At 40.1% G+C, this 24097-nt stretch overlaps 2 protein-coding genes across 5 annotated transcripts; one reads left to right on the plus strand and one right to left on the minus strand.

Moving 5' to 3' along the window:
* Nucleotides 1-327: 327 nt before the first annotated feature.
* Nucleotides 328-20089, plus strand: itgb8 (integrin, beta 8). Of its 4 annotated transcripts, XM_056741706.1 has the most exons (16): nt 328-529; nt 628-736; nt 8220-8305; nt 8994-9150; nt 9235-9481; nt 10753-10918; nt 11899-12057; nt 12164-12259; nt 12636-12725; nt 13077-13220; nt 14461-14836; nt 15127-15349; nt 15930-16033; nt 16136-16246; nt 17987-18141; nt 18454-20089. In XM_056741706.1, the coding sequence occupies exons 1-16, from the start codon at nt 503-505 to the stop codon at nt 18577-18579; spliced, it is 2376 nt and encodes a 791-aa protein (XP_056597684.1). In that variant the 5' UTR covers nt 328-502; the 3' UTR covers nt 18580-20089. The 4 variants fall into 4 exon arrangements, with proteins under 4 accessions (XP_056597684.1, XP_056597687.1, XP_056597685.1 ...); XM_056741709.1 differs by lacking the exon at nt 628-736; XM_056741707.1 differs by lacking the exons at nt 328-529; nt 628-736 and adding an exon at nt 6912-7433.
* A 971-nt stretch (nt 20090-21060) lies between these two features.
* sp8a (sp8 transcription factor a) lies at nt 21061-23686 on the minus strand. Its single transcript, XM_056741477.1, has 2 exons — nt 23533-23686; nt 21061-23020 (listed from the first exon to the last, which is right to left on the minus strand). Exons 1-2 carry the CDS (start codon nt 23551-23553, stop codon nt 21794-21796), a joined length of 1248 nt encoding a protein of 415 aa, XP_056597455.1. The 5' UTR covers nt 23554-23686; the 3' UTR covers nt 21061-21793.
* Nucleotides 23687-24097: the final 411 nt, after the last annotated feature.

The following is a 24097-nucleotide window of genomic DNA, read 5'->3' on the forward strand; positions in this document are numbered from 1 at the left end:
TAAACATATCACACGTGTAAACATAAAGAGAACTAAATTTATGCATCTACTTCTCTATTACTGACTCAATAAGTAGAATAGGGGATATGAATAGGGGAATCATTAATATATTTGTTTACAATAACTGTAAAAAAAAATCTTTATTTTTGTGCATTTTCATTTTTCGTCCTGTCGGGGTGAGGTAAAAGTATCCTCTAAAATAAATCATTTATAATGCATGAAATACGTTTTTATTTATTTACCTGCGCAAATTAAGATTTACGGGTTCAGGAGAACACCTGATGGGTGACGTCATTGAATAGCGCAAAAAAACATTTACGCGACGAAACTTGTGTGAGATGCAATTCCACTGACTGACTTTATTTTATTTTAAAGGTCCTTTTCGGCAATAAACAAATCAAAATATACCGTTCAAGCAGAGCCGGACATTTATTTCTCGATGTTGAGCTTTATATGGATCTAACAACAGCGAAGAACGTTTGGATGCCGAGTTTATGAAATAATGGTTTCGAGAGGGTCATTTCAACTGGTAAGTTTCCAGCAACATCTTGTAGAAAGTTTAGAATATATGAGTTGAGGTTTAAATTATGTTTGTTTAAGCGTTTATTTTTTCGTTGTTTGCTTCAGTTGCAGCATAGAAATAAAAAACTAGATGCCGTCTTCAAGCTCTGCAGGCACGCAGACTCGTCCGCCATGTTGGAACGGTCCACTGACGTCACTCACAGTTTGCAAGAATGTAAACATTTTAATTCCTGAAAATTGGACGACCTTTCGTTGTAGTCATGTGTTAGTGTAGGAAATATAATGTTTGAGTTTGCACAATAGCAAATATATTTTCATAATCACATTTACATTTATTCTCTCTCTCTCTCTCTCTCTCTCTCTCTCACTCTCTTTCTTTTTCTCTTTTCTCTCCCTCTCTCTCTCGGTTTCATTTTCAGTTTCATTTTAACTTTGCTATTGCATTAACAAAAATACCTTAAATTGAAACGTTTAGACATATTCATAATACTATTTTTATTCAGTTTTGTAATGAATATTGATACACTTGTTTAAACAAGCAATTACATTTATTAGCCACATGAAGGCGCTCAAAACACTTAATCGGGCATAAAAGCTTTATAATATGCAAATGTCTAATACATGTAAGTTTAAAACATTTTCAATAAGCACTCTTTTGAAAAAAGCGATTAACGAACAAATAAATAATACAAAACATTGTTAGCAGCAAATATAGTGTGAGCTAGTGACTATCAGATCCGTCATCTGTCTGCTTATTCTTGTTTATTTTCGTTTCTTCTGTCATTGTGAAAGCGTTCAGACATCCAGCAGTCAGTGCTTTTTACGTCTCACTGCTCATTCCTGAAACACACACAGGTGTTTTGGAAATCAGGACTGATGGCAAGTACTGCCCACATATCATCCAGTTTGTTTCTGTTTCCAAGGAAAGTCCCTCAGACTCCCATGTGTGCCCACCCAGGCTTAATAAGCAATAGATCAGCATGATGGGCAGAGAAACTCCCGCAGTAAACAGGCTTGGACTGGTGGGCTTTAAACACTGAAAAACAAAAACATACACACCTTCAGTCAGATCAAAGATAAGGAAGTTTGGGTTTTGTTTTGAAACACTGAAATCATCCACAAGGTGAAATCAATCCACAATGAAACCATTCATGACGTCAGCGATAGATTTTCAGTTCTTGTGTGGATAAATCGTCTCATTGTTATTTCAGATGGATGGCAGGTGTTCACAGAGGTGGAAAAGCTTCTTTACAGCCTTACATAAAAGTGCCGTGGTGGTCTTTTTCATATTTACAATGATACAGAATTCTTGTAAATGTTGACGTTCGCTTAGGTGCTAAAACACAACAGCTTCTGTTGATGTTTAAATACACTATATACTGCTCAAAAATACATGTTTTATATGTAATACCAGATAAATTATTGAAGTACTTTGGTCTACCATGGAAATAGATCAGATAGCTATTTAGTCAATTGTATATATGGTTTTAGATACCATGGTTCTTGGTTTTCGGCACAGTTAGATTGTTTTTTGGGTTTGTTTAACTTACTACCACAAGCTGTGAAAAAAATGCAGTCAGCCTTCCTGTGGTGACTGTAAATTCCCAGATTTTCACTCAAAGCTGCGGGTTTTCTTCTGTGGAAGCTCAGAATTGCCCACTGTATTTGGTTAGAAAACGCAGTATGGGTGTTATGGTGCTTTGGTATTTAATCTATATTATTCACACCAGATCTAATTTAGATATGCAACAATATTTAATGAAGCTTTATATAGTGAAATAGAATATATGTTGTTGTTAAACCAGATTGATCTCGATTTTGTTCTGGGTTGTGATGGTTTCCAAGGTTATGGTTGCTCTGCAGCTGTTCTGAATAGTTGTTACGCCCCTCATTTAAAAGAATCTTTGTGTAGATAATCTTTAAATCAATGACATTTCTCACTATCATCGGGTGAAAAAAATATGCTAAGAACCGTAGAAATGTAAATGTCATGTTTGCATTGATTATATTTTTACAGGTCAGCAGATTCAGCATGTTATTTCTCTGCGTCGTTTGTTTAAGTAGTTCAGGGGAATTTTCTGAAAGCTCATTACACAGTTGAGTCAGTTCATTGTTTTTAAACACTTTCCATTCATCCATCTGTGGTCAGCACTCAGATCTCGAATCTGTTCAGCGCAGTCACACCTCTCTGCGGTCTACAAGATTATACACCACACAAAGCCACATCAGCAAAAAGCCTCAAACCTCTGAGGATGAGATCCAAACCATCAGCTTGACCCGCTAATTTGACGTTGATGATGCAATTACAGTCCGGCCCACGCAAGTGATGTGAAGCTCTGCATCAGCGTGTGTGTTGAGACGGTGAAGATGGGAAGGAGTGGGAGGAGAGGGCCGTGGTTTGCTGCGTCACGCTGATGGTGAAGTCCAAGCATGAAGCATGACTTCCTTTGGTGGGATTGTAAAACATGCTAAAACTCACCACAAGGTGACGTTTGCAATGCATATAGTACTTTTTAACCTGAGGTTAGATTATAGTGTGACGTAAAGACACAAAAAATGTGAATAACAGGATACTACAGAATCCTGTGGGTTTATTTGCGTGTCACACAGCTAAAGTGAATCCCAGAGGATCTTCTCATTAAATCTCATTAAACTTGTCGAATCACATTTCGCATCAAAAAAAAATATTATTTATTCAAATAAAGCTCCCATTTTACCCCTAAATTCTTGGTTTACTTAGAAAATATATAATTGACATCAGATTTTCAGACTCTTTAACTCTGTTACAATAAAAAACATAATTATTTAAATGTTCAAACAAAGTATTTAATAAAAGTCATCACAACCAATACTGTCATGACTTACTGTATAAAAAAAAAAAAATCCCCCCTTTTGATTTCTTTTAGATCTTTTTTAGATTCACCCACTTAATACTCTGAATAATCTAATAATGTAAATCAGCTGTTACGATGGTGTGATGATTCATTAATCAATCGCTAAAGAAGAATCAGTCTGTGTGGGTGTTTTCGTGTTTCACCTCTATAAATATATTTTGTGTTAATAAGTTTCACTGTGATAAATGGCACGATCTAACAGGGGAATTCAAAATATATTCCCCGTAAAAGGTTCCATCGGAGGCGTCAATAAATAACCCTGCTGATCTTCTACCCTTCTTAAGGTCATGGTCGTCACAAAATCAGTAGTTCTCTTTGTGTTTATCAGGTCTTGTATTCTTTCCGAATAGGTTCATTAAAGTAATAAGTCACAAGCTATACAGAAAGTACAGAAGTTGTTTGGCCGTAACATTTTTAAACAGATTCTTCTGTATAGTGACGAGATGAGACTCCAGCTGTGTGTTTTTGCTGGTGTGTTTGTGGCAAGTGTGTGTATGCTGTGAACCTGTTCATTTGACCTCTATGGGAAAACTACAGATTGATGCCTGCAGGAGCCTGCTAGCGGATTAGAGCCGTTGCTGTGAGGTCATCATAGTCATGACCTTGTGAATGTTACGCTGTGTGAGGTATGACAGCCTGAGTTATGTTGACCTTTGACCTGCATGTTAAGAACATTCTTTACTTTGTCCCATCTACCGTGAAAATAAAGCATTGCATTTGGCCAAAATAAAGTGCAGTGAGCAGCTGCATTTATAAGTTACCAAATACACATACAGTACCTTAAAGTACTGCCTACATAGTGAGCATGCTGTATTTTTCAACAGAGCTCATGTATGCTAAACAACCGTATTATTGCGTCCATTTGAAATAAACGTTTTTCACCCTAAGGTGGTTCCAAACCTACCTACTTTTTCTTCTGGAACCCAAAAGAAGATATTTTGAGAAACGTCTTTTGTGTTCATACAGTGAAAGTCAATGGAGTTGGCACACAGGTTTAGTATAACACGAGGATTACTAAATGATAAATGATAAATAATATATATTATTCTCTGCTTGAAGATAACTTTAAACGTTTCTGTTTAGCAGATTCAACTAAATTTCTTTGGGCGTCCGATGATCAGTCTACTGTGAGTGTGACAAGAATGAAAAATGCTGTAAAATGATGATCTCACATTCACATGTTAATGTTAAACTAAGTAGTTTTTAACATTTAAAGTATGAGTACATTAGTTAAGCTGTGAGATTAATGATTAAGTAAAACAGTGATGCTGTCAGAGCCTTTCAAAGCGTTTAACATCCCAGTATAGCAAAAATAACCCTGACGCTGTCCAGAGAGCTCTGTTTGTTTGGGAGTTTGACAGAAAGCCCCAGCGGGTCAGCGGTTAGCCCGGAGCGGGCAGACCCACGGTCAGACAGGGGGGGAATGTGATATATTGTGGCAGGAGATTAAACCAAACCGGCGTGGTCAAAAAGCCCATCTGACCAGTAAGAAAAACAGGCTGAGAACATCAAACTGGGGGGAAGGGAACCAGAAATACCAGTGGATCTCATCTAACATACCCCATACTGTTTGGACACCTTGATTCTTAGGATTTTTTTATTTAAAGAATATATAACATTAGATCATGAAAATGTTATGTTATATCACCGTGTTTGAAAGTAAGCAGTCAGCATAGTTGTAATTCTGAAGGTGAATGAATAACAAATTTATTGGATTGTAAAAAGGGAGTCGACTCTGAATCCCTCAAACGAGAAGGGACCTTGTCCGAGTCACCTAACCGCCACGTATCTACGTCACAAGAAATAGTCCCTGACTACGTTTTGCTGGGACTGGCGTGAAAACTTCACTTTCCTCCCCAAACACAGTCGCTCGATCGTGATGCGTGTGCATCATGTCTAGAACCTTTGTTCTACGTTCTGAAACTAAGTCCGTCTTATTTAAACTACCAAAAGAAGAACTTCTGAGGAAACAATGGTTACAATTACAACACCAGTGGATTATAACCCCAGGGTTTTATCTATTTTCTGGTAAGGTAAAATCCGCGCCATCTCTATCTATAGACTGCGACACATGCTGAACGCGTTTGACCATTCACAGCAGACTTCCGTGATGATGATATCCATTCCGTTTGCGGCACATGATGAACGCGTTTGACCAATCACAAGAGACTACGCCATCTGACCAATCATATGACACTAGGCTAGCGGATAGGAGGTGATTAGACGGATGAATCGCGGAACAAATCATTTGAGTCAAAGAAGAAGTAAGGTAAGAATAACCGCCTATTATAACAACATTATTGCGATTTTACACCTTCTATGTACATAAACTTGTTGTTGGACAATTATATACCAAAGCAGGACCTTTAAAACCCAATGTTACTTACTCTTTAAACAAACTTACTTTTTCTAATCTAGATTAATATGAAGTTCATAAAATATCAATGATTAAATGTCATATAATGCACCCAGATATCATTCTCTCTCTCTCTCTCTCTCTCTCTCTCTCTATTGGCAAGAAAAAAGATACAATATACTCCCAAAGCATTTGCAAGTGTAACAAAGAATAAAACACAGTGGAACTCTCTCTCTCTCTTTAACATTCATTCCAGCTCATCTCTGTGACAGTCATGGGCTCCTCCACTGGGACATGTCCCACATCTTGGACGCAGTCTCCTTTATCTAGAGAATAGGAGACATCATTGTCCTCTCCTCCACCCCACAGAGTGAAACACATTCAGGGTGTTGTTTGTCTTGATTCATCCCAGTTTGTCATGTTGAACTGAACAGTCACCATTGCTCATTAAACTTCTATTAAAGACCACTGGGCAGCTCGATGTAAAAAATACTTTTTGAAGCCTCAATGCCAACTGTGTCATTCGCTCAAATCCCTGTTAGGGTGAATAAGGGTAACGTGGGACACAAAAAGTGTCACCCTACTTCTTTACAAGTTAGGTATTTTGGCTCAAAATTGTGCCTTGCATGAAAACATTCAAATATTGCATGTCAAGGTTTGCCTATTACATTTCTCATGACCAGACAATACAGCTGTATCTATAGGAGCAGCAAACATATGTACAATATCTCGGTTTGTGTTTCAGGTGAGTTTGGAATGACATCAGGGTGAGTAACTGATGACAGAATGATAATAATTGTGTTATAACTGTATGGGCAAAACCCCCCTTTGTTTAACGCACTTGACTCTGTTTGAATTCCCCAAAAGACATTAAACAAGTGCTCACAATCTTTCCATCTTATATACATTCATTCATTTGGTAGGATCTCTTATCCAAAGCTGCATCAGTTTATGCATTTTATTTGTGACTAGTGTGTGCCTATAACATTCTAACGCGATGCTCGACTAGTCGAGTTACAGGAACACATGTCATTTGGTTCTACACAGAAGAAATGACGACAACAACAGAAGTGGAGCATTATGCAGGGCGCATTAAAATTATACCGTTGTATTATCCCCCCGCCTCCAGTGCTCCTGTATTCTGATCTCAGATGAGCTTGTGGGTCGTTACCATAGTTGCGACTGACTCGGTGCGCGTTCACATGGAGTTTACTTTCACAATCACTGCAAGGAACAACGAGCCGTTTCATTGTGTCGCCAAACGCGCCGAACTCATGTCGCACAGAATGTGACATTTTGCGCGACTATACGAAGAAAAAGCGGAGCGTCGCATGCGCGTTTGGATATACCGCGCCCGGCGATGCGCGGCCGATGCGCAAAAGCGCGCAGCTCCACCGCGCTTCATCTCGGTTTAATAATCCAGATTAAGAGGTTATCGGGTGATCAAAATCGCCCTCCTTCGCTCATCTGACGCGTTCCCGGGGGGTTTTCCGTTGCGGTTCAGAGCCTGTGGCATTGATACGTCGGTCACAAACGCGGACACTAGTCTCTGTCTCTCAATGCTGCTATGACTTCGTGCACGCGTCGATCCCGCGATCTGATTCCTCCTGGCGTCTCCGTGCTCATCTCCGCGCTGCTCGTGCTCGTCTGTTGTGATCCGGGTAAGTGTGACTGTATGACACCCGACTGTCACCCTCTCGTTGTTCTGTCCTTGCCTTGCTTATGACTGATGCGTTATCGTGGGATTAATCACAATGAATGGAAACTATTTAGGTTCTTGTGGGGCAAGTTGTCACATCCTTATTTATTATATTATTATTTATTGTTCTGGTTTTGTATGTTGTTTTATAGAATCAACTGTTACACTGTAACTGTATTTTTTTGAAAATGGTTCATGAATTATTTTATTTGTTAATATTAATCATTTGTTTTTTTAATGTATGTTGACAGAAAAGCTCATTATTTATTATATCACTTTTTATTTTTGAGATATTCAATATTATAGCAATAAATAGAATATAACCATATTGGATGTATAATCTAACTGAACACCTGCTCCATGACTGATGCTTTGATGTGAGCATCACTCTGAAGCTCATTATGGCAGTGAATCACCACCAGTAGTTTTATAAAGCTTTTATTTTTAATGTCATATAAATAATTCATTTCCCTGTATAGGGTTGTGTAACCAAAAACGCCCACAACAAAACTATGATCATTTACAAGAGAGCAAGAATAGAGAATTGCTTGTTTAGAAGTGACACAAAAGTTTGCATCATAGATTTTTATCATCTGAAATTCAGTGTATTTGAGAATTTGCTTTTGGCATGAGTCTCTTTCTGAACACACTGCTGTTGTATTTTCGCAGGGGCTGTGTTACACACAATGCCCTGCTGCGTTTCAGCTCTTATCCATTCATGTGTAAATGCGTCTCTTTGCTTGTTTAGCGGATAACCACTGCTCGTCTGCCCTCATCTCCACATGTGAAGATTGTCTGAGACTCGGCCCTGAATGCGCCTGGTGCTCTCAAGAGGTAATGTGTGTGCGTGAGCGTGTGCTTTGTGAGTGCTTGTTTCGTCTTTTGGCGATAACACTATAGTTCCCTCCCCCAATGTGAAGAGCCCTCGCTTCTGTTTCGAGTGTATTTTTATTATGTAAAGTAAACCAAACCCACGGGATTCTTCAGAAGCTTATGGGGGGAATTTTGTGTCGACGTTCCTGGTTGGGAACCGACTAGTCACCTCAAAGAACTTCACTGGATGTAAAGGATTCCAAGGGTTATTCTGCACCATAGGCTTCTTGTGAAGAACCTGTTTCGTCTGTTTGGGGTTCTTAAGTTGAACTATGAAGATCTTCAAGTTCTTGGTTACATCAATTTTTAAAAGTAAAATAAGTGTTTAACTGCTTTATGCATATAAAATTATGTTGGTCCAAAATGAAAGTCAGATCTTGCTTGCGCTGCTGTTTTCTTGAGAGCGGTCCTTAAACTGAAAAAATATAATAATATAATAATATTGTGAATAACATCCTGGGATTGCGAAAATAAGTTCATTAAATCCATGCAGAGAATAATCCTGACCGGCATCTCAAAAACACCGGTTTAGGGAATGAGATTTTACACGCTTTGTGTAGTTGAAATATAAAAGCACCCTTCACAACGCTTGTCCTGAATCTCTTTTGCAGTGACCTTTGACCTCTCGATGCTTTGTTTCCCCCGACAGAGGTTCCTAAACCAGAGATGCGGATCTGTAGCTGACCTTCGGCTCAGGGGCTGTCAAGAGGAGTTTATGGAAAACCCGGATGTTAAAGTTGTGGTTAACGCTGCGCTCGACAGCTCCCAGGTGACACCCAGAGAGATTACCATCCACATGAGACCAGGTAGTGTTCCACCTGAACTACGAATCCCTGTGAAACGTCTTTAGACGCTCAATTGAGCAGCTGTGTTGTGTCATGTTATCTCAGGGAGCATTGCGAGCTTTGTGGTGGAGGTACGACAGTTGGAGCGCTATCCTGTAGATCTGTATTATCTGGTGGACGTGTCTGCATCCATGCAGGAGAACTTGGATCGGCTGAAGACTGTGGGTCTGGCTCTGTCTCATCAGATGAAGGAACATTCCAGTGATTTCCGGGTTGGATTTGGGTCTTTTGTAGATAAACCCGTATCTCCGTACATCGACGTTCACCCCACTAAACTTGTGAATCCTTGTAGGTAAGCATGATGGATCAGCAGCGAGTCAGATGGAATCTCAAATGGTGCATGGGTACTAAAATAAAACAAGATATTTTTGAAACATCAAGTTTCTCGAGAAAAATTGAGCTTTACGCAGGTTTATTTGAAAGAGAGTTTTATTCTTTTTTCTTTGAAGAAATCCTTGTGTCTAGTTCTCTCAGATTGTTTTTTCCAGTGATATCTACATGTTGTTATCTGTTGTAAAGTTTACCGTATCTTTCATTCCGGGAAAATTTCAACCTTGATGGTAATGCTGGGGAAGTACAGTCGAAACAAAAAATCTTTTTTGTAAGAATGTTCAAACAATATTTACCAGAATCTAGTACTGAAACCATCTGAGCTGTTGTTAGACGTGGTAACGTAATCTTTAATGCATTTTATACCTCACAATATTCATGGTGAAGATGACCCAGAAGAAAATATTCTAACGCTCTTCTTCTTTTCTTGGGAAAGGTCTTGATGCACATGAAATTTTCGCATTAGAACTTGATAGAATCTCTTAAGTTACTTTACACGTATTTTACTGTGATTCTTGTTCATGCATTTGACAAGATATTTAATAAAGTCAAATTGAGTCTTAAAGGGACGGTTCACCCAAAAAAGCAAATCCTGTCATCATCAAATCTGTATAAATGTCTTTGTTCTGATGTTTGTAAGAATGATTATAACCAAGCAGTTCTTGGACCTCATTGACTATCAGAGTAGAAAAATTGTTCTGTCAAACACAAAAGAAGATATTTTGAAGAATGTTGTGGGGCACTTTTGACTACCATTGTCATTTTTCCTAGTCTAAGAACTGTTGGTTACATTCTTCCGAATCTCTGTCTCTGTGTTCAAAGAAATTCATGCAGATTTTGAACAACTCGAGGAGGAGTGAATTAAACTTTCATTTGTTGGTGAACTGTCCCTTTAAGGTTTTTAGTAAAAAAACTAAGAATTGTAAACATCTTATTTAGGGCTCTGTTTGTTTGTTTTGGAATAAATAAACATGGCTCTCGCTATGAACATTGCCTCGGAAGCTGGCATGGGGTTAAAAAGCAAAGGAAAAGATGATGCCGTCTTGATGCGTCTGTGTGTCTTTGTTGTTGTTCGTAGTGCCGGTGAAAGCTGAACACTCATCGGTGACTCCAGCAGTATAAATTCAGCCTGGGGGTCCCCTGAATATATTCACTGTGATCTCATTCTCAGTAATGAGGGAATGTGATGAGCCTGACATCTAATCTCACCCGTCTCTCTCTCTCCGGTCACAGTGACTATGAGGTCCACTGCAGGCCCGCTCATGGTTTTATTCACGTTCTGCCCGTCACGAAGAACATGACGGAGTTCACGCGTGTTATCCAGGAGCAGAGGATCTCGGGAAACATGGACACGCCGGAGGGCGGATTGGACGCCATGCTGCAGGCCACCGTTTGTAAGGTGCGTGCTCGCTTCATGTACCATACACTTCTGTGCACACTACGCATGCTTAAATGTCTGTAGTTCCGTCCTCTCTCACGGACAGAATAGTGCGTGCACAAGTGCTGCAGAAATTCCGTCCAGGAATCTTTCGGGATATTGATTTTATCACACTCTGAATTGGGACACACTTATTTTTATCTTGTGTGCTATTTAGGGCAGATAGTACAGGAAGTGTAGTGAAGTGCAGGGGCGGAATGGAGATGCTTGCTTGGCAAACACCTTTAATGATTCAGTGACATCAGCTTCAGCCCATGTGAACTCATCATTTAAAATGGGTGACTGTTTGTGTGTCATCAAGAGTTTATTTTCTTCTGTGGTCATCCTGGAGACGACAGGTCTCAGGTCAGTACTGCCATCTGTCCTCGGGAATGGAAACACTGCCTGACGGCTCTATAGAATGACTGACCACACTTATAGAAACCAGCGCATTCGAAGCATTGCTGGAGAGCTGAATGCATCCATCTCACTGGTCTGTTAACAGGCGATGATGTCATCGCCGATGTCACGGGGGAGGCGCGTTGTAGCCTCTGATTCATGTGGCCGTTGGTAGGGGAGCGTAATATCCACCCAGCGGGACGGCTGGATATCAACAAAAGACTCTTTATAGTGTTGAGTTGCGGGGAGTTTTGTGTAAATCTGATAAATGAAAACTTCCTGAAGGTTCCGCCAGTGACCTCAAAGGAATCTTTATAACATTGAAACCCATTGGCATGATGGAGATGTTTGCTTTGGCACAGACGGGTCTCAGGTGGAATATTCATCTGCGCTTGGCCTCCCTTCTGTTGTTTCTAAAGATTCCACGGTGCGTTCGCTGTGTTCAGCAGATGTAAATTCAAAATAAAAGTCATGTTTTCAGAGCTTCTGTGTTAGTCAGACATTACTCACCTTTGTAGCGAAAATGCTGTTGTGTGGAGTAATAGTGCGATTTCTTTCTACAGAAGGACATCGGATGGAGGCCGGAAGCCAAACATCTGCTACTGGTTATGACCGATCAACCCTCTCATTTGGCTCTGGACAGTAAACTGGCCGGTATTGTCGTTCCTCATGACGGCCGCTGCCACCTACAGGATAACATCTACTCTCAAACAGCCACTATGGTAAGGTCAGCAAAGAGACACAACGTTTCACAAACGCATTATCGCAGGAATGAAATTCATTTAATGAAGATATTCAAGAAATAAAAGCAAACCCTTTGTTTTCCAGGAACATCCATCCATCGGTCAGCTGGCAGAGAAACTCCTGGAGAACAGCGTTTACTCTATATTCGCTGTGGATCAGTTGCAATATCGGTGGTATGAGGTAATTTCTCCTCCATCAGCAGACATCCGTGCTTTTTACCTGAATGATTTCAGCGTGTTGATGAATCACCTTATGATTCATTCTTCGCTTTGTTGAAATTGCAAAACAGGCGTCTGACATGGTCATGAGCGAATCAAATCTCACATCAGATATCAACTCATGTACACAGTTGAATCAAGTTCAAATAATTTGTTTGATTTATTTATTATTCTATGTTAGATGGTCACGTTCAACCTTAGCCGGATTTACTTTCTTTGATCATTTCCGGCAATCCACCGATTTTGCTATTTAACCCAGAATATTCCTTTGAGATTTATTCCCTTAAAACTACAGACGCAGAAACGCTGCAAATGTTTTCTCTCTCATCTCTGTACAGGATCTGATGAGCTTGATTCCAGGCAGTTATGTGGGCCGGCTGTTTCCCAAAGCATCTAATCTTAAAGATTTAGTGGTGCATGCCTACAAGGTAAACACAACTTTCTCTTTAACATCTGCATACACACAAATACAGTTCGGTTGGAAGGTCAGAAATTTACCCTAAACATTTCCAAAGGCTCACATTTGTTTATCGTCTCGCAGTTTGACTCACAATCTGCTCAGGCATGCGTCTAAGATGAGGAGTAATCTGGCTGTGCGTACAACAATGCATTGTCCTCCCCAAAATCCGCTGATCCGGGCGAACAGAAGACTGCTTTATACACGGCCAGCTCCAAATGCTGATCGGCACAAAGCCGCTATTTTTAGACCATGAACCTGCTTATAGGTTGAGATAATGGAGTCTTTCTCAAGCTCTGTTCTCGTCTGTGTTCTCTTTCAGAAGCTGCTGTCGGATGTGGAGCTGCAGGTCGGGGTGGAGGACGGCCAAGCGCACAGGTTCCGGGTGAACATAACGGCCTTTTGCCCCAACGGATCATCTGTTTTCGAGAACACTAAATGTTCCAGCGTGCGGCCCAAACAAACAGTACGCAAACTATTCAACTCGGATACATCTGTTTTCAGTACAGGGAATGAAGATGTTGAGGTTGATATCGAGCTGAACGACAAGGCGTTTCTTAAAGGAGCACTTTGCTAAAAAATTAGCATTCTGTCATCGTTACTCACATTCGAGTTGTTCCAAATCTGTAGACATTCATTTGTTCTTATGAACACGGAGAAAGATATTTGGAAAAATGATCACAGCCAAACAGTTCTTGGATCCCTTTCACTACCGGAGTAGGAAAAAGTTACTTTATCGTTTTCTTGTTCTGTTGAACACAAAGGAAGATATTTTGAAGAATGTAGGACGGTAGTCAAAAAGGTCCAAGAACTGTTAGGTTACAAGCACACTTCCAAATATCTCTGTCTGTGTTCATGAGATCAAAGCAATGTATACAGGTTTGGAACGACTCGAAGGGGAGTCATTCATGACAGAATTAGCATTTTTGGGGGAATAGTTTAATCAAAATAAAATTTCACAAATCATCTCTGTAGATGTCAAGTCTATGCATATGTTGTCATTCTGTCTGTTTGATGTCATTATGTTCATACGTAGCCATTCTCTGCATATGATATCAGTATGTGCATATCAGTCTGTCTGTATGATGTCATCGTGTGTGTATGATGTCATTCAGTGCATTTGATGTCATTCAATGTGTATGATGTCATATGCGCAAATGTAGCCATTACCTGCTTATGATATCAATCTGTCTGTATGATGTCATTCAATGCGTATGATGTCATTCAATGTGTATGATGTCATATGTGCATATGTAGCCGTTCTCTGCATATGATATCAGTTTGTGCATATCAGTCTGTCTGTATGATGTCATCCTGTGTATAATGTCATTCAATGCATATGATGTCATTATATGCGTATGATGTCATATTTTGTATGTATGTGTGTGTCTATTACATATTGGCAGTGTCCTCATGTGACTATTGAAATCCTGTGGAGGCTGTTAGTCTGCTTCTAAATGTAAAGTGTGTGTGTTTTACACATTCGTGTGACGTGTGTAAACATTGTTAACATAACAGAGTGGACACAGATTGTGTCGGTTGGATGTTTCGGATCATTGCGGGGCAGTTTGTGGAGTTCTTGTAATCACAGTTTACGTACTTGTGTTATCTTTCAAGTAACACTTTGAAGTTACTAAAGTTTCAGTTTCTGTGTTTCTATAACTGTTTCTATAACAGTTTATGTAACGTGATGATCTCCTCCGCAGGTCTTCTTTAACGTCACCGTTGGAATGATCTCCTGCCCAGCTTCAGCGGGGGGTGCCGATCAGGAGGTGGTAATTTCCGTCAGGCCGGTGGGATTGAACGAGTCTGTAACCGTTCGAGTCCGACAGGTCTGTGGGTGTGGCTGCTCAGAAGCGGGTCGTTGTCATGACGACTCAAATTCTACAGCATGCTCTGCAGAGATGGGTAAAGGGTGGGATGTCTGTAGAGAGGACAGGTCGAAACCTGTGTGCAGTGGGAGAGGAACCTGTCGATGTGGGACGTGTGTATGTGATTCCAGCAGACTGGGAAACATTTATGGGAAGTTTTGCGAGATGGACGATTTCTCCTGCCCGTATGAGAGAGGTCTGGTGTGTGGAGGTGTGTGGACAATCATCATGTTAAGAAACGTTACATCGCAGTAATGGTATTAATCAAAATGATGTTTTTGAAAAATTCGTTTTTAATATTGGTATTGTCATATTTTTGATAATTTAGTGAGTACTTCACAAAATTCTTCATTTTATAATTTTTTCTAGTGCTTTAAAAGCAGTTCTTTGAAAACATGAGATCATTTTTTGATAAGATTTGGTGTCTGAGCACAGTTTGAGAAAGTGTTGGAAAATGTAGGTATTTCAACTTGATTTATTGTGTGTTTTTGTGTGTGTCAGGACGCGGGCAGTGCGTTTCAGGTGAATGCGTGTGTCAGCCCGGCTTCACGGGCGACACCTGCGAGTGTTCCGTCTCCACGGAAACATGCGTGTCAGATGACGAGTCGATATGTGGCGGTCTGGGAAAGTGTGTGTGTGGCAGGTGTGTGTGTGACGACCCCCAGCGCTCCGGGACATTCTGTGAGAAGTGTCTCACCTGCTACAGCTCCTGTCTGTCTCACTGGTAATCTCTCTCTTTTACTTAAACATGCCGCTGATGTCATTGATGGGTTCCATCACCATGTGCTCACAAATATAGTGACGTTTGTTTATTTATATAAAGATATTTTTATTTTTTCTATTTCAGTAAGAAGAAGCTTCGTACTAGAATAGTAAATTATATTTTATTCATATAGGCTTACTTCTGCAAATTATGCAGAACATACAGAAGGAAATCAGTATGCTCTCTCTGTCTATCTCTCTGTGTCTCTCTCTCTCTCTTTCTCTGTGTCTCTCTGTCTCTCTCTCTCTGTGTCTCTCTCTTTCTCTGTGTCTCTCTGTCTCCTCTCTCTGTGTCAGTTTTAATTTAATTTTCAATGTAAGTGTGCTTTATTGGCATGACAGAATATACACTCGTATTGCCAAAGCATTTGCAGCTGGGCTGCGTGAAAATAGTGCATGTACGTCCACGAATGAAAAGAAAGATAATTGTAGTAACAAAATAAACTAAAATAAAGTGTGATGTATATGGTGCAAATTAAAGTGGTTTATAAATATATTAATATATATAAATATAATGTTATGTATCTCTCTCTCTCCATCAGGGGTTGCGTGGGCTGTCATCTGTCAAACGGACTCAGACCTCATGCTTTCCAGCTTTGTAACCACAGCTGCACCCCATTGGTGGACTATGTTGATGACATCACAGGTAGGTGAGACCTCACAACCGAATGAACACGGACCAATACGCTGTAAGCTTGATGCTGACAATAAGTTTGTCTTTGTTTGAATGATCTGTGATCTCACTCAGAGCTGGTGAGAGGGAAGTACTGTCTGTATCTCACCCCTGAGAAATGTCATTACCGCTTTCTCATGGACGTGACGACAGACGGACCACAGCTGCACATTAGCCGACATCCAGGTGAGGAAAAACGTGATGTTTTATAAGGATGATGCCAGTTTGTAAGACATTAAGTTTTTGTTGTTTGAATTGTACATCAGTTGAACCATAAACATTGTCTCAGATGTTGTGAGAAATGAAAATGTACACACATGTGTCATGAGGAAGCACAGTTTGAGACATTAATGAGATCTCTTCTGAAACTCCTTCACTGCAGTTGACTCTCACTTTTCCTTTTGAGTTATTTAATTCGTTCTCAGCGATGTCCGTGATGTTGAGGGCGTTAAAGAGATCTGACTTGTGATGACTCTTTCCTCCGAGTTGTTTTCCTCCCTCGATTTTGCTCTTTCTCTCGCCAAAATGTCACAGCGGACACACCCCCTATCTGTTTCTCCAAAACAGCACGAAGCATTCTGTGTGTGACCCGCATTCTTTATCCTCGGCCTGATCTCCTGATTCCAGGTCTCCATGGAAACCCCTTAAAATGGTACTTTATGGTCTTTGTGTTTGCGCTGGACTGGATCAGAGCCGAGCTGACTGGATTTCCCAACACACAGGGAACACATCTATACTGTATATGGGCTGTGTGTTGGTCGGCACATCGGGGAACGCTCCAGCTGCTTCTGCGATCAGAGCCAGGCCGGAGGGAGACCACACAAACATCTGCCTCCTGTTTAGCTTTCCAAGGATTTCTTTGGATGGTTTTTGTTTTAAACAAACTCTTTGTGAATTTAACCATTGCGTTTATGAAACGCCTCAGAGCTCATCACCGACAGAACAAAATGTATTTAAAGAGACACTGTCGTCTGTCACTATTTACTCCCCCTTAAGTTGTTTCAAACCTGTTTACATTTCTTTGTTCTGAGTAACACAAACAAAGATAGCAACTGACATTTCTGGGACATCACGGACTACCATAGTAGGAGCAAATATTAAATATAATCTTTTTGTTCTCTTAAACACAAAATTTGATCTTTTCAAGAATTTAGGAAAACTGGCAGTTCTGGGACAACTTTGACTACCATTTTATTACATCTAGGAAGTCAATTGTGCCCAAGAAATGTCAGTCGCTCACAGTTTATCAGATCTCTTCATCAGTGTTCATCAGAACAAAGTCATTGTTTATTTATTTATTTATTTACAACTTGGGAGGGTGAGTAATTCATGACTACATTTTTGGATGGAGTATCCCTGTAATGATTTTTCTTCCAGACAAAAGTAAGAAAAAATGGAGACTAAAGTGAGAGTTGATGAAGTTTGCAGTGATCTGTAATGTCTCAGATTTGTGTAAAGGCTCAAATGAGATCTCTTTAAAGTCTCAATTGTTTCTTTGAGCAATGAGATCATATAAAGGGCACACTATTATTACTCAAGTCCTCTGCTGTTCGTCTCTAACGTCTCGTATGTTTAGCAGAGAAATTCAAATGGAGACCAAACTATGATGTTTTAAGTCAACTGCTCTGAAAAAAAATACAAAATGAAGATCTCTTTAACGTCTCGTTTGTTTCAGATAAACTGAAGAGCAAACGGAGATTTGTCGAGTCACCTGCTGTGAAAATACAGTTGAGATCTATCAAATGTCTATAATCAATAACCAATAAATGTGTTTTTATTTCCACTCATCTTTGGAAAATCATCTGAGACAGTTTCTTAATGTAACATCTCTGGGAAATCCAGGTTATCTGAATTATGAATGAGCAACATCTGAGCAAAAATAAATTCCTGTTGACCGAAGTGATTTCTTTTGTTTTTCTGTGTCAGTGTGTGTTTGGGGTCAGAGATCAGTCAAGACGTTCCTCAGCACTTTCCTCCTGACGTTGATGTTGGGTATCGGTCTGCTGGCTGTGGTCAGTCATTTACTGAGAACAAGAAACTGTGCATGGCAGAAAAAGCCCAACCAGCAGTCTGATTGTAAGGTACAGTGTGATATCTGTCTGTATGGGATCTCACAAAATCTTTTTCATCTTAAGTTTGGTTTTCATGATCTTAGTTACTATTTCACACCGACGTTGAATACTATTTTGTTTGTTTATTTATTTATGCATATTAATAAACATTTCTGTCAATATGCCAGAGTCAGCCAAAAGGCTATTTTTGCCCTGCAGTCCCTAGATATCATAAAATAAACCTCTATTCAAACTGTTGTGGTTGTACCTAAAGTACAGAAGAGTGACTGTGACCAAGACAATTTTCAGAATATTTCTTATCACGTTTATGTCTCCATACAGGATTCTGCGTATGGTCCTACAACCAATGAGAAGACGATAACGTACAGGAGGGACCGCCTCCCGAACCAGCCGGTAGAAATCCACTCACACACATCCAAGACGGCGCTGCCTAATGCGTGGCAATGACAGGGTCAAAGGTCACGCCGGAAACCAATCGCAATCCATCTCTATATTTACAAAGCACTTAGACGAAGCAATAATTTTTCGCTATGTATGTAATTTATTATGTTAAATGGCATTAAATATTTCATCATTCTCTGATGGCACACAGGGTGAGAAGGTGAAGTGCAAGCTACGCGGTACAAAAATCCACAAATGAAACTTTTAGATGCCTTCACTTGAATACATCGGCCAGTGACCCGTGGGTTTCTCCTTGCATATGATATTTTTTGATGATCTCTTCAGAGTTACACTGTGTTAGATTTTGTGAATAATTTTGAGAATGTTTTTATTTTTTATTTAATTGTATTCGGCAAAACACTACAGAATCTGGATAAGTATGAAGCCGTTCTAGACTACAGAAATATGTCTGCGGAAAATCTTCTGTTTTTGCTTCTAGATTTGACCAAATGTGACACTGTCTCCCATAAGGCAGTGCGCTCGACATCCATTCAGTTAGTTTACCTCTTTTTTTCATGTTTTTCACAACCAGAGCCTGTGCAGTAGTTTTCATTTAGGGAATTTTACTGTGACTGACGACAGCGATTGAAATGTTGACCGTTTTAAGACGCCGGATACATCAGTGTGTCTGAAGTGGTCAAATGTGGCATCTACCTATACTTGTCAAAATGAGGTTGTGTGACAAGGCTAATGCAATTGTAATAAGCGTCGCTAATATTCCGTGTGACATGTTTATTGTTAGATATAGCACACAGTTTTAGTTTTGTAAAGCCGGTATAAACTGCACAGCATGCTTACATTCCATCCTGAATTTAACAAGTGGGAAAAATCCCTGACCTGCTGTCTGGTGTAAGTCTTCCATCTAGTGTTCAACACATATATAACATTCCTAACAGCTCTCTGTGTAGCAGTTTATCTGGATCTTGATTCTGAAAGTGCCCTTCAGGTTCCTTGAATATTTAAGCAGAATACAAAATAATTCTTTACTAACAGGTCGTGTTGTTCTGCATGTCTACATGATTCCTTGGATAAACTGGAAATTTAGGGAGGTTTCTTCTCCCGGAACTAGTTCACTGTATATTTAGGTTTGTGTAATGATTTGTTCTGCTGGTCATTATTTATGTCTGTTGTCATCTACTACTGAGGCCCATTATTGGGTACGTAGTCTGTGGTCATTACTGCAGCATTCCTCTGGCTCTAATACGTTCAGTTTTAATACAATGTTTACATCAGATAACACTAAATAAATATTTATTATTAGGGGATTTTTGGTAATTTTTTGTTATAATATAAATGCTTTTTTATTTTTGACTGTAGTGAACATGCTTGTATAAACCAGTACCATTTGGGCATGTATGTGTTGTTTAATGCACATTTGTCCTGGTTTGTGTTTATGAATGTTTTCGGGCAAGTCAGACACAATCTTAATGTCTACATGCCAGCCACTCTCTGTTACGCGCTGGGGTTTGATTTCAGTCAAAAAGATCACAGTTTCAATAAAAAAACACCATTGTGATTTTGTTTCTGTGAAATTTTTCAAATAAGCTGTCGTAAGTCTCATGAATAACATTTAGATTGTGAGTTTATTATTAATATATAGTGCAACTAAATAGCCATTTGAAACTAGCCTTTTTTATTGTGTTATCTCAAATTCAATATATAGTCAAATGTACACTGGACATTATTATCGAATGCATGTAGGCCTAAATCACTTTGAATAAAAGCGTCTGACAAATTCATAAATTTAAATCTTCTTCTAAATTAATATCAGTCATCAGTAGGAAGTTCGTGATGTTTTCATTTAATTTTGTTATTTTAATTTGTATACTTTTATGTCTGTAGTAGCCTTGCAGGTCAAAGAGAGGCGCCTGTTTTTGAGCTGCACTTTCTTTAATGACCGCTAAATGGCGCCAGATCCTCGCAGTGAGTTTTTATGCCGCTCACACTTCGTATCTCGTATCTTTATAGCCTAAATATAATAATTGCATATAATACTTTATTCAATATTTACTTTGGTATATTGTAAAGTTAAATATCTTCTAATTTAGTATTGTTTTAAATTAAGTTGATATTGACGTGATTAATCAGTTTCAAAGAAATAAAGCAGTTATGTAAATACACAGATCATTTTCATTTTGTTTGTTTTAAGTTGATAGAGGTATTTATACGTGTATTCGTATATGTAGTATGCGAAATATTTCTTGTTTTGTCTTGAAATGACCACATGTTTATGAAGTATTTTTATATTATTGTAAGCATTAGCTTTAAATGCAGACCGTGTGATTTGTTTTTCATTCATTTCAATTCTAGACTTTACATGTTTGTTTCTTAGCATATACTCTCGTATATTAACTATGAATCAATTTCTAGCAATATAATGATTTATAACCAAAATTACACAAATAGTAACTCTTCAAACAAATTTGACAAACATATGTGTGTTCGTGAATGGTTAAAAAAACTGAAAACCAAGAACAGTCCAAAAAGCCAGGCCAAATCTGACTTTATTGCGAGTTTTTATATCTTTAAAGTAAACAGTCAATATAAATGCACATGCTCATTTAAATAATAACAATAAAACGAAAGATAAACAGACTGATCGATTTGATTCGATCCTAAAAATTATAAATATAGATTGAAAGTGCGACTCTGATAGACTTCAAAGCACAAATCAAACTCGATGATAAATAGAGTTTCAAGACAATTCTATATACAGTATTCACTTTGCATTGAGGAAAGTTTCAGTTCAGTGTTAACTGCACGATGAACGTTGTTCGTTCGTAGGACACTTGTGTCGAAATGATGATTTCAAGTTTTCTTAAAATCTCTCCAAAGACTCACTGGGTTGGATGTTGTTTTTGTCCCCTTTCAACATTAATAATCATAAAACTATGCAGTTGTTGAGAAATAAACCCTTGATTTTGTAGTTCGTTCATAAAGTGCCTCAATAGACGTGACGGAATGCAGAATGTGTTTACAGGAGCGCATACGGAAAAAAGGTGAGCTCAAGTTTATTACATATTCAGTTTTAAAGTTCAAATATTTATAATCTCTTATAACACCTGAGAGGGACTTTCTGCCAATGCATGATTGATAAAACTGACTCGTACATCTATTTGACGTCTATTTTGACAAAACCACTTGCATGATATTAACTAGAGAAACCAAAATGATTTGGTGCGTCCACGAGATGCATGTTCGTTATTTTCATAAGTTTTGCTCAGTGACTGACGCCGTTCTGGACGGGTTCTGTGGTTTGGATCATTTCAGGGGACTGACAGGATGGGCTGCCCGGCACACTGTGTTCGCTGTCGGTATCACTGCCCTTTTTTATCCCGTTAGAACCGGGCTCGCAAGCGCTGTGCGTTTTCGCGTGTTTACTGAGGTGGTCGCTGCGCATGAAGCGCTTGTTGCACACCGGACAGGCGAATCTCTTTTCACCGGTGTGTGTGCGTAAATGCCGTTGGAGCTCATCGGAGCGGGTGAAGCGCTTGCCACAAAACAGCCAGTTACAGACGAACGGCCTCTCCCCGGTGTGCCAACGCAAATGCGCTTTGAGGTGAGAGGTCTTGCCGTATACCTTTCCGCAGCCGGGAATGTGGCAACTGTGGAGCCCCTTTCTGCGCAGGTTGGCCCCAGCGGGCCCCAACCTATCCGCCTCCTGACAGTTTGGACAGTCACAGGTTGCTCTGCCCGAGTACCGCCTGTTGGATGAGCGGGGGGATCCAACCAGGGGTACCGCCGGGGACCCGGTTAAAACTGCACCATTGGCAGCAGCTATTGAACACGGGCCGGTTTCCGGGTAGGTGGCTGATAACACCGGTTTGAATCCGTCCATCAGATGCTGTCCGCCCGCGAGAAGATGTGGAGACGGACTGGCACTGAACGCGGAGTGAGTGAGGGGGGAATAGTCTGAGTTGTACCCACCCAGGGGCGAATGAAGAGAAGTCTGGAGCGCGGCCCCGTTTGCGCTTTGAACGTCAATCCAGCCGGTTCCCACATCCCACCAGGATGACCCACCGCCAGTGCCCACGTCCCCTGCAGAGATGCCAGCGTGCGCGGATTTGAACCACGTCTCGTAAGGGTGCGCAACGCTCATTCTCGGGTAAATCCCTTGTAGAGTCTCAACCTTAGAGATGAAGACAGACTGCGCACTCGGGTCCTGAGAACTGTTGGCGACTGACGTCTGAAACACGGGGTAGTCGTTTCCAAACGGGCTGGCGGAGGTATTAGTGCCCGTTACAGAGAAGGAGCTGTTGGCACCGAACGAATCGTTCCGTTGCGCGCCGAACGGAGATAGAGAACAGCTACTGGGCGCTGAACGTTTCCATGGGTGAAAACCTGCTTTCCCAAACGAGCCGCTGTCCGAGGAAGGACTCGAGCTTCCGATTTTGTTACAGGTTGCTGCCAACATAGCCAATGGAGTGGATCCAACCCTTGGTTCCTCCTGAAGTTATAAACCACAGAGAGCGGTTATAGAACAAATACGCATGGAGACGCGGAACTGTAGCAAAAAACTTTATTTAACGCAGGTTCAAATATATGCTAAACTAGGCTGTACGGCTGGACATTTACTGTGTCTCTATTTAAAAGGTACAGATTTACAACCCAAAAAATGTTTTACAAACTTGTTGTCATTTGGAAAAGAGTATTTCTAAGAATATTTTATTGCGCAATTTACACTTTAACAACAAGAACGTTACGTTCTAATGGAGCATGGCAAAACATATCTTATTTCTTCAAATTAATGTTAAAGTTATTCAAACAAAATCTTTCTTTTTAAGATAACAGGCTACTCCAAAAAGGGATCCACCTGCAGGCCAGCAGCAATGCAGTTCTTGTAACCTAATGTAAACATATCGTACGTGAAGTTTAAATGTTTGATTATTCTCATTCGACTGAGAAATCCCCTGTACACACACATTTAATCTTTCCCCACGACAAGAGAGGTTTACTCACCCCAAGAAGTGAAGTTGCCATTCCACGAGTGTCCGCGTGCACCTGTGGAAATGTCTTTTAACTAGTCTCTCGGATGTTTTGGAGAAGCACAAATGTGTTCGGCTTTGTCTTTGAAGAGTCACAGGATCCCATGTGACCAATCAGATCATCTGAAACTGTCGGGAGTGCTTCGCTCGGTGATGTCATCTGCGGGGCTCTTGGTGACGTGTTGCGCTTGTAATTCTTAACGAGTGGGAGGGGCGAGTGGGAGAAGCTTTTGTGGACCTCATTTAATTGTTGGGGATACCCATGTGAGGATAATTAATATCTTATGCGTATTAACTGAAGCTTCGTTTTCCTTAATATTTTATTGTTAATTGCGCAAAGCAAAGTCACGTTTAAGATTTAGGCTACGTGATCGTACATAATAATGTAAAGGCTTAATTATTTTCGTTTATGTATGTTCTTTTTTCCTCCAGAAAACTATTCTGATCTGTGTGGGATCATAGGTGCCCGGTGGGTCGGTGGAGGGCGTGGTGGGTAACACGTAGGGGTGGAAGTGGGTGTTGCACGTGGTGGGGCAGCA

This window comes from Triplophysa dalaica, chromosome 25, assembly GCF_015846415.1.
Source record: "Triplophysa dalaica isolate WHDGS20190420 chromosome 25, ASM1584641v1, whole genome shotgun sequence".
NCBI classification, from domain to species: Eukaryota; Metazoa; Chordata; class Actinopteri; order Cypriniformes; family Nemacheilidae; genus Triplophysa; species Triplophysa dalaica.

Excerpts from the sequence above, each read along its gene's own strand:
- itgb8 (XM_056741706.1), top strand. The coding sequence starts at position 503 with ATGGTTTCGAGAGGGTCATTTCAACTG. Across the intron at positions 16,247-17,986 it reads GCACATTAGCCGACATCCAG|TGTGTGTTTGGGGTCAGAGA; the intron begins GTGAGGAAAAAC and ends TTTCTGTGTCAG. Across the intron at positions 18,142-18,453 it reads ACCAGCAGTCTGATTGTAAG|GATTCTGCGTATGGTCCTAC; the intron begins GTACAGTGTGAT and ends GTCTCCATACAG.
- sp8a (XM_056741477.1), bottom strand. The coding sequence starts at position 23,553 with ATGGCAACTTCACTTCTTGGG. Across the intron at positions 23,021-23,532 it reads TGGCAACTTCACTTCTTGGG|GAGGAACCAAGGGTTGGATC; the intron begins GTGAGTAAACCT and ends TTATAACTTCAG.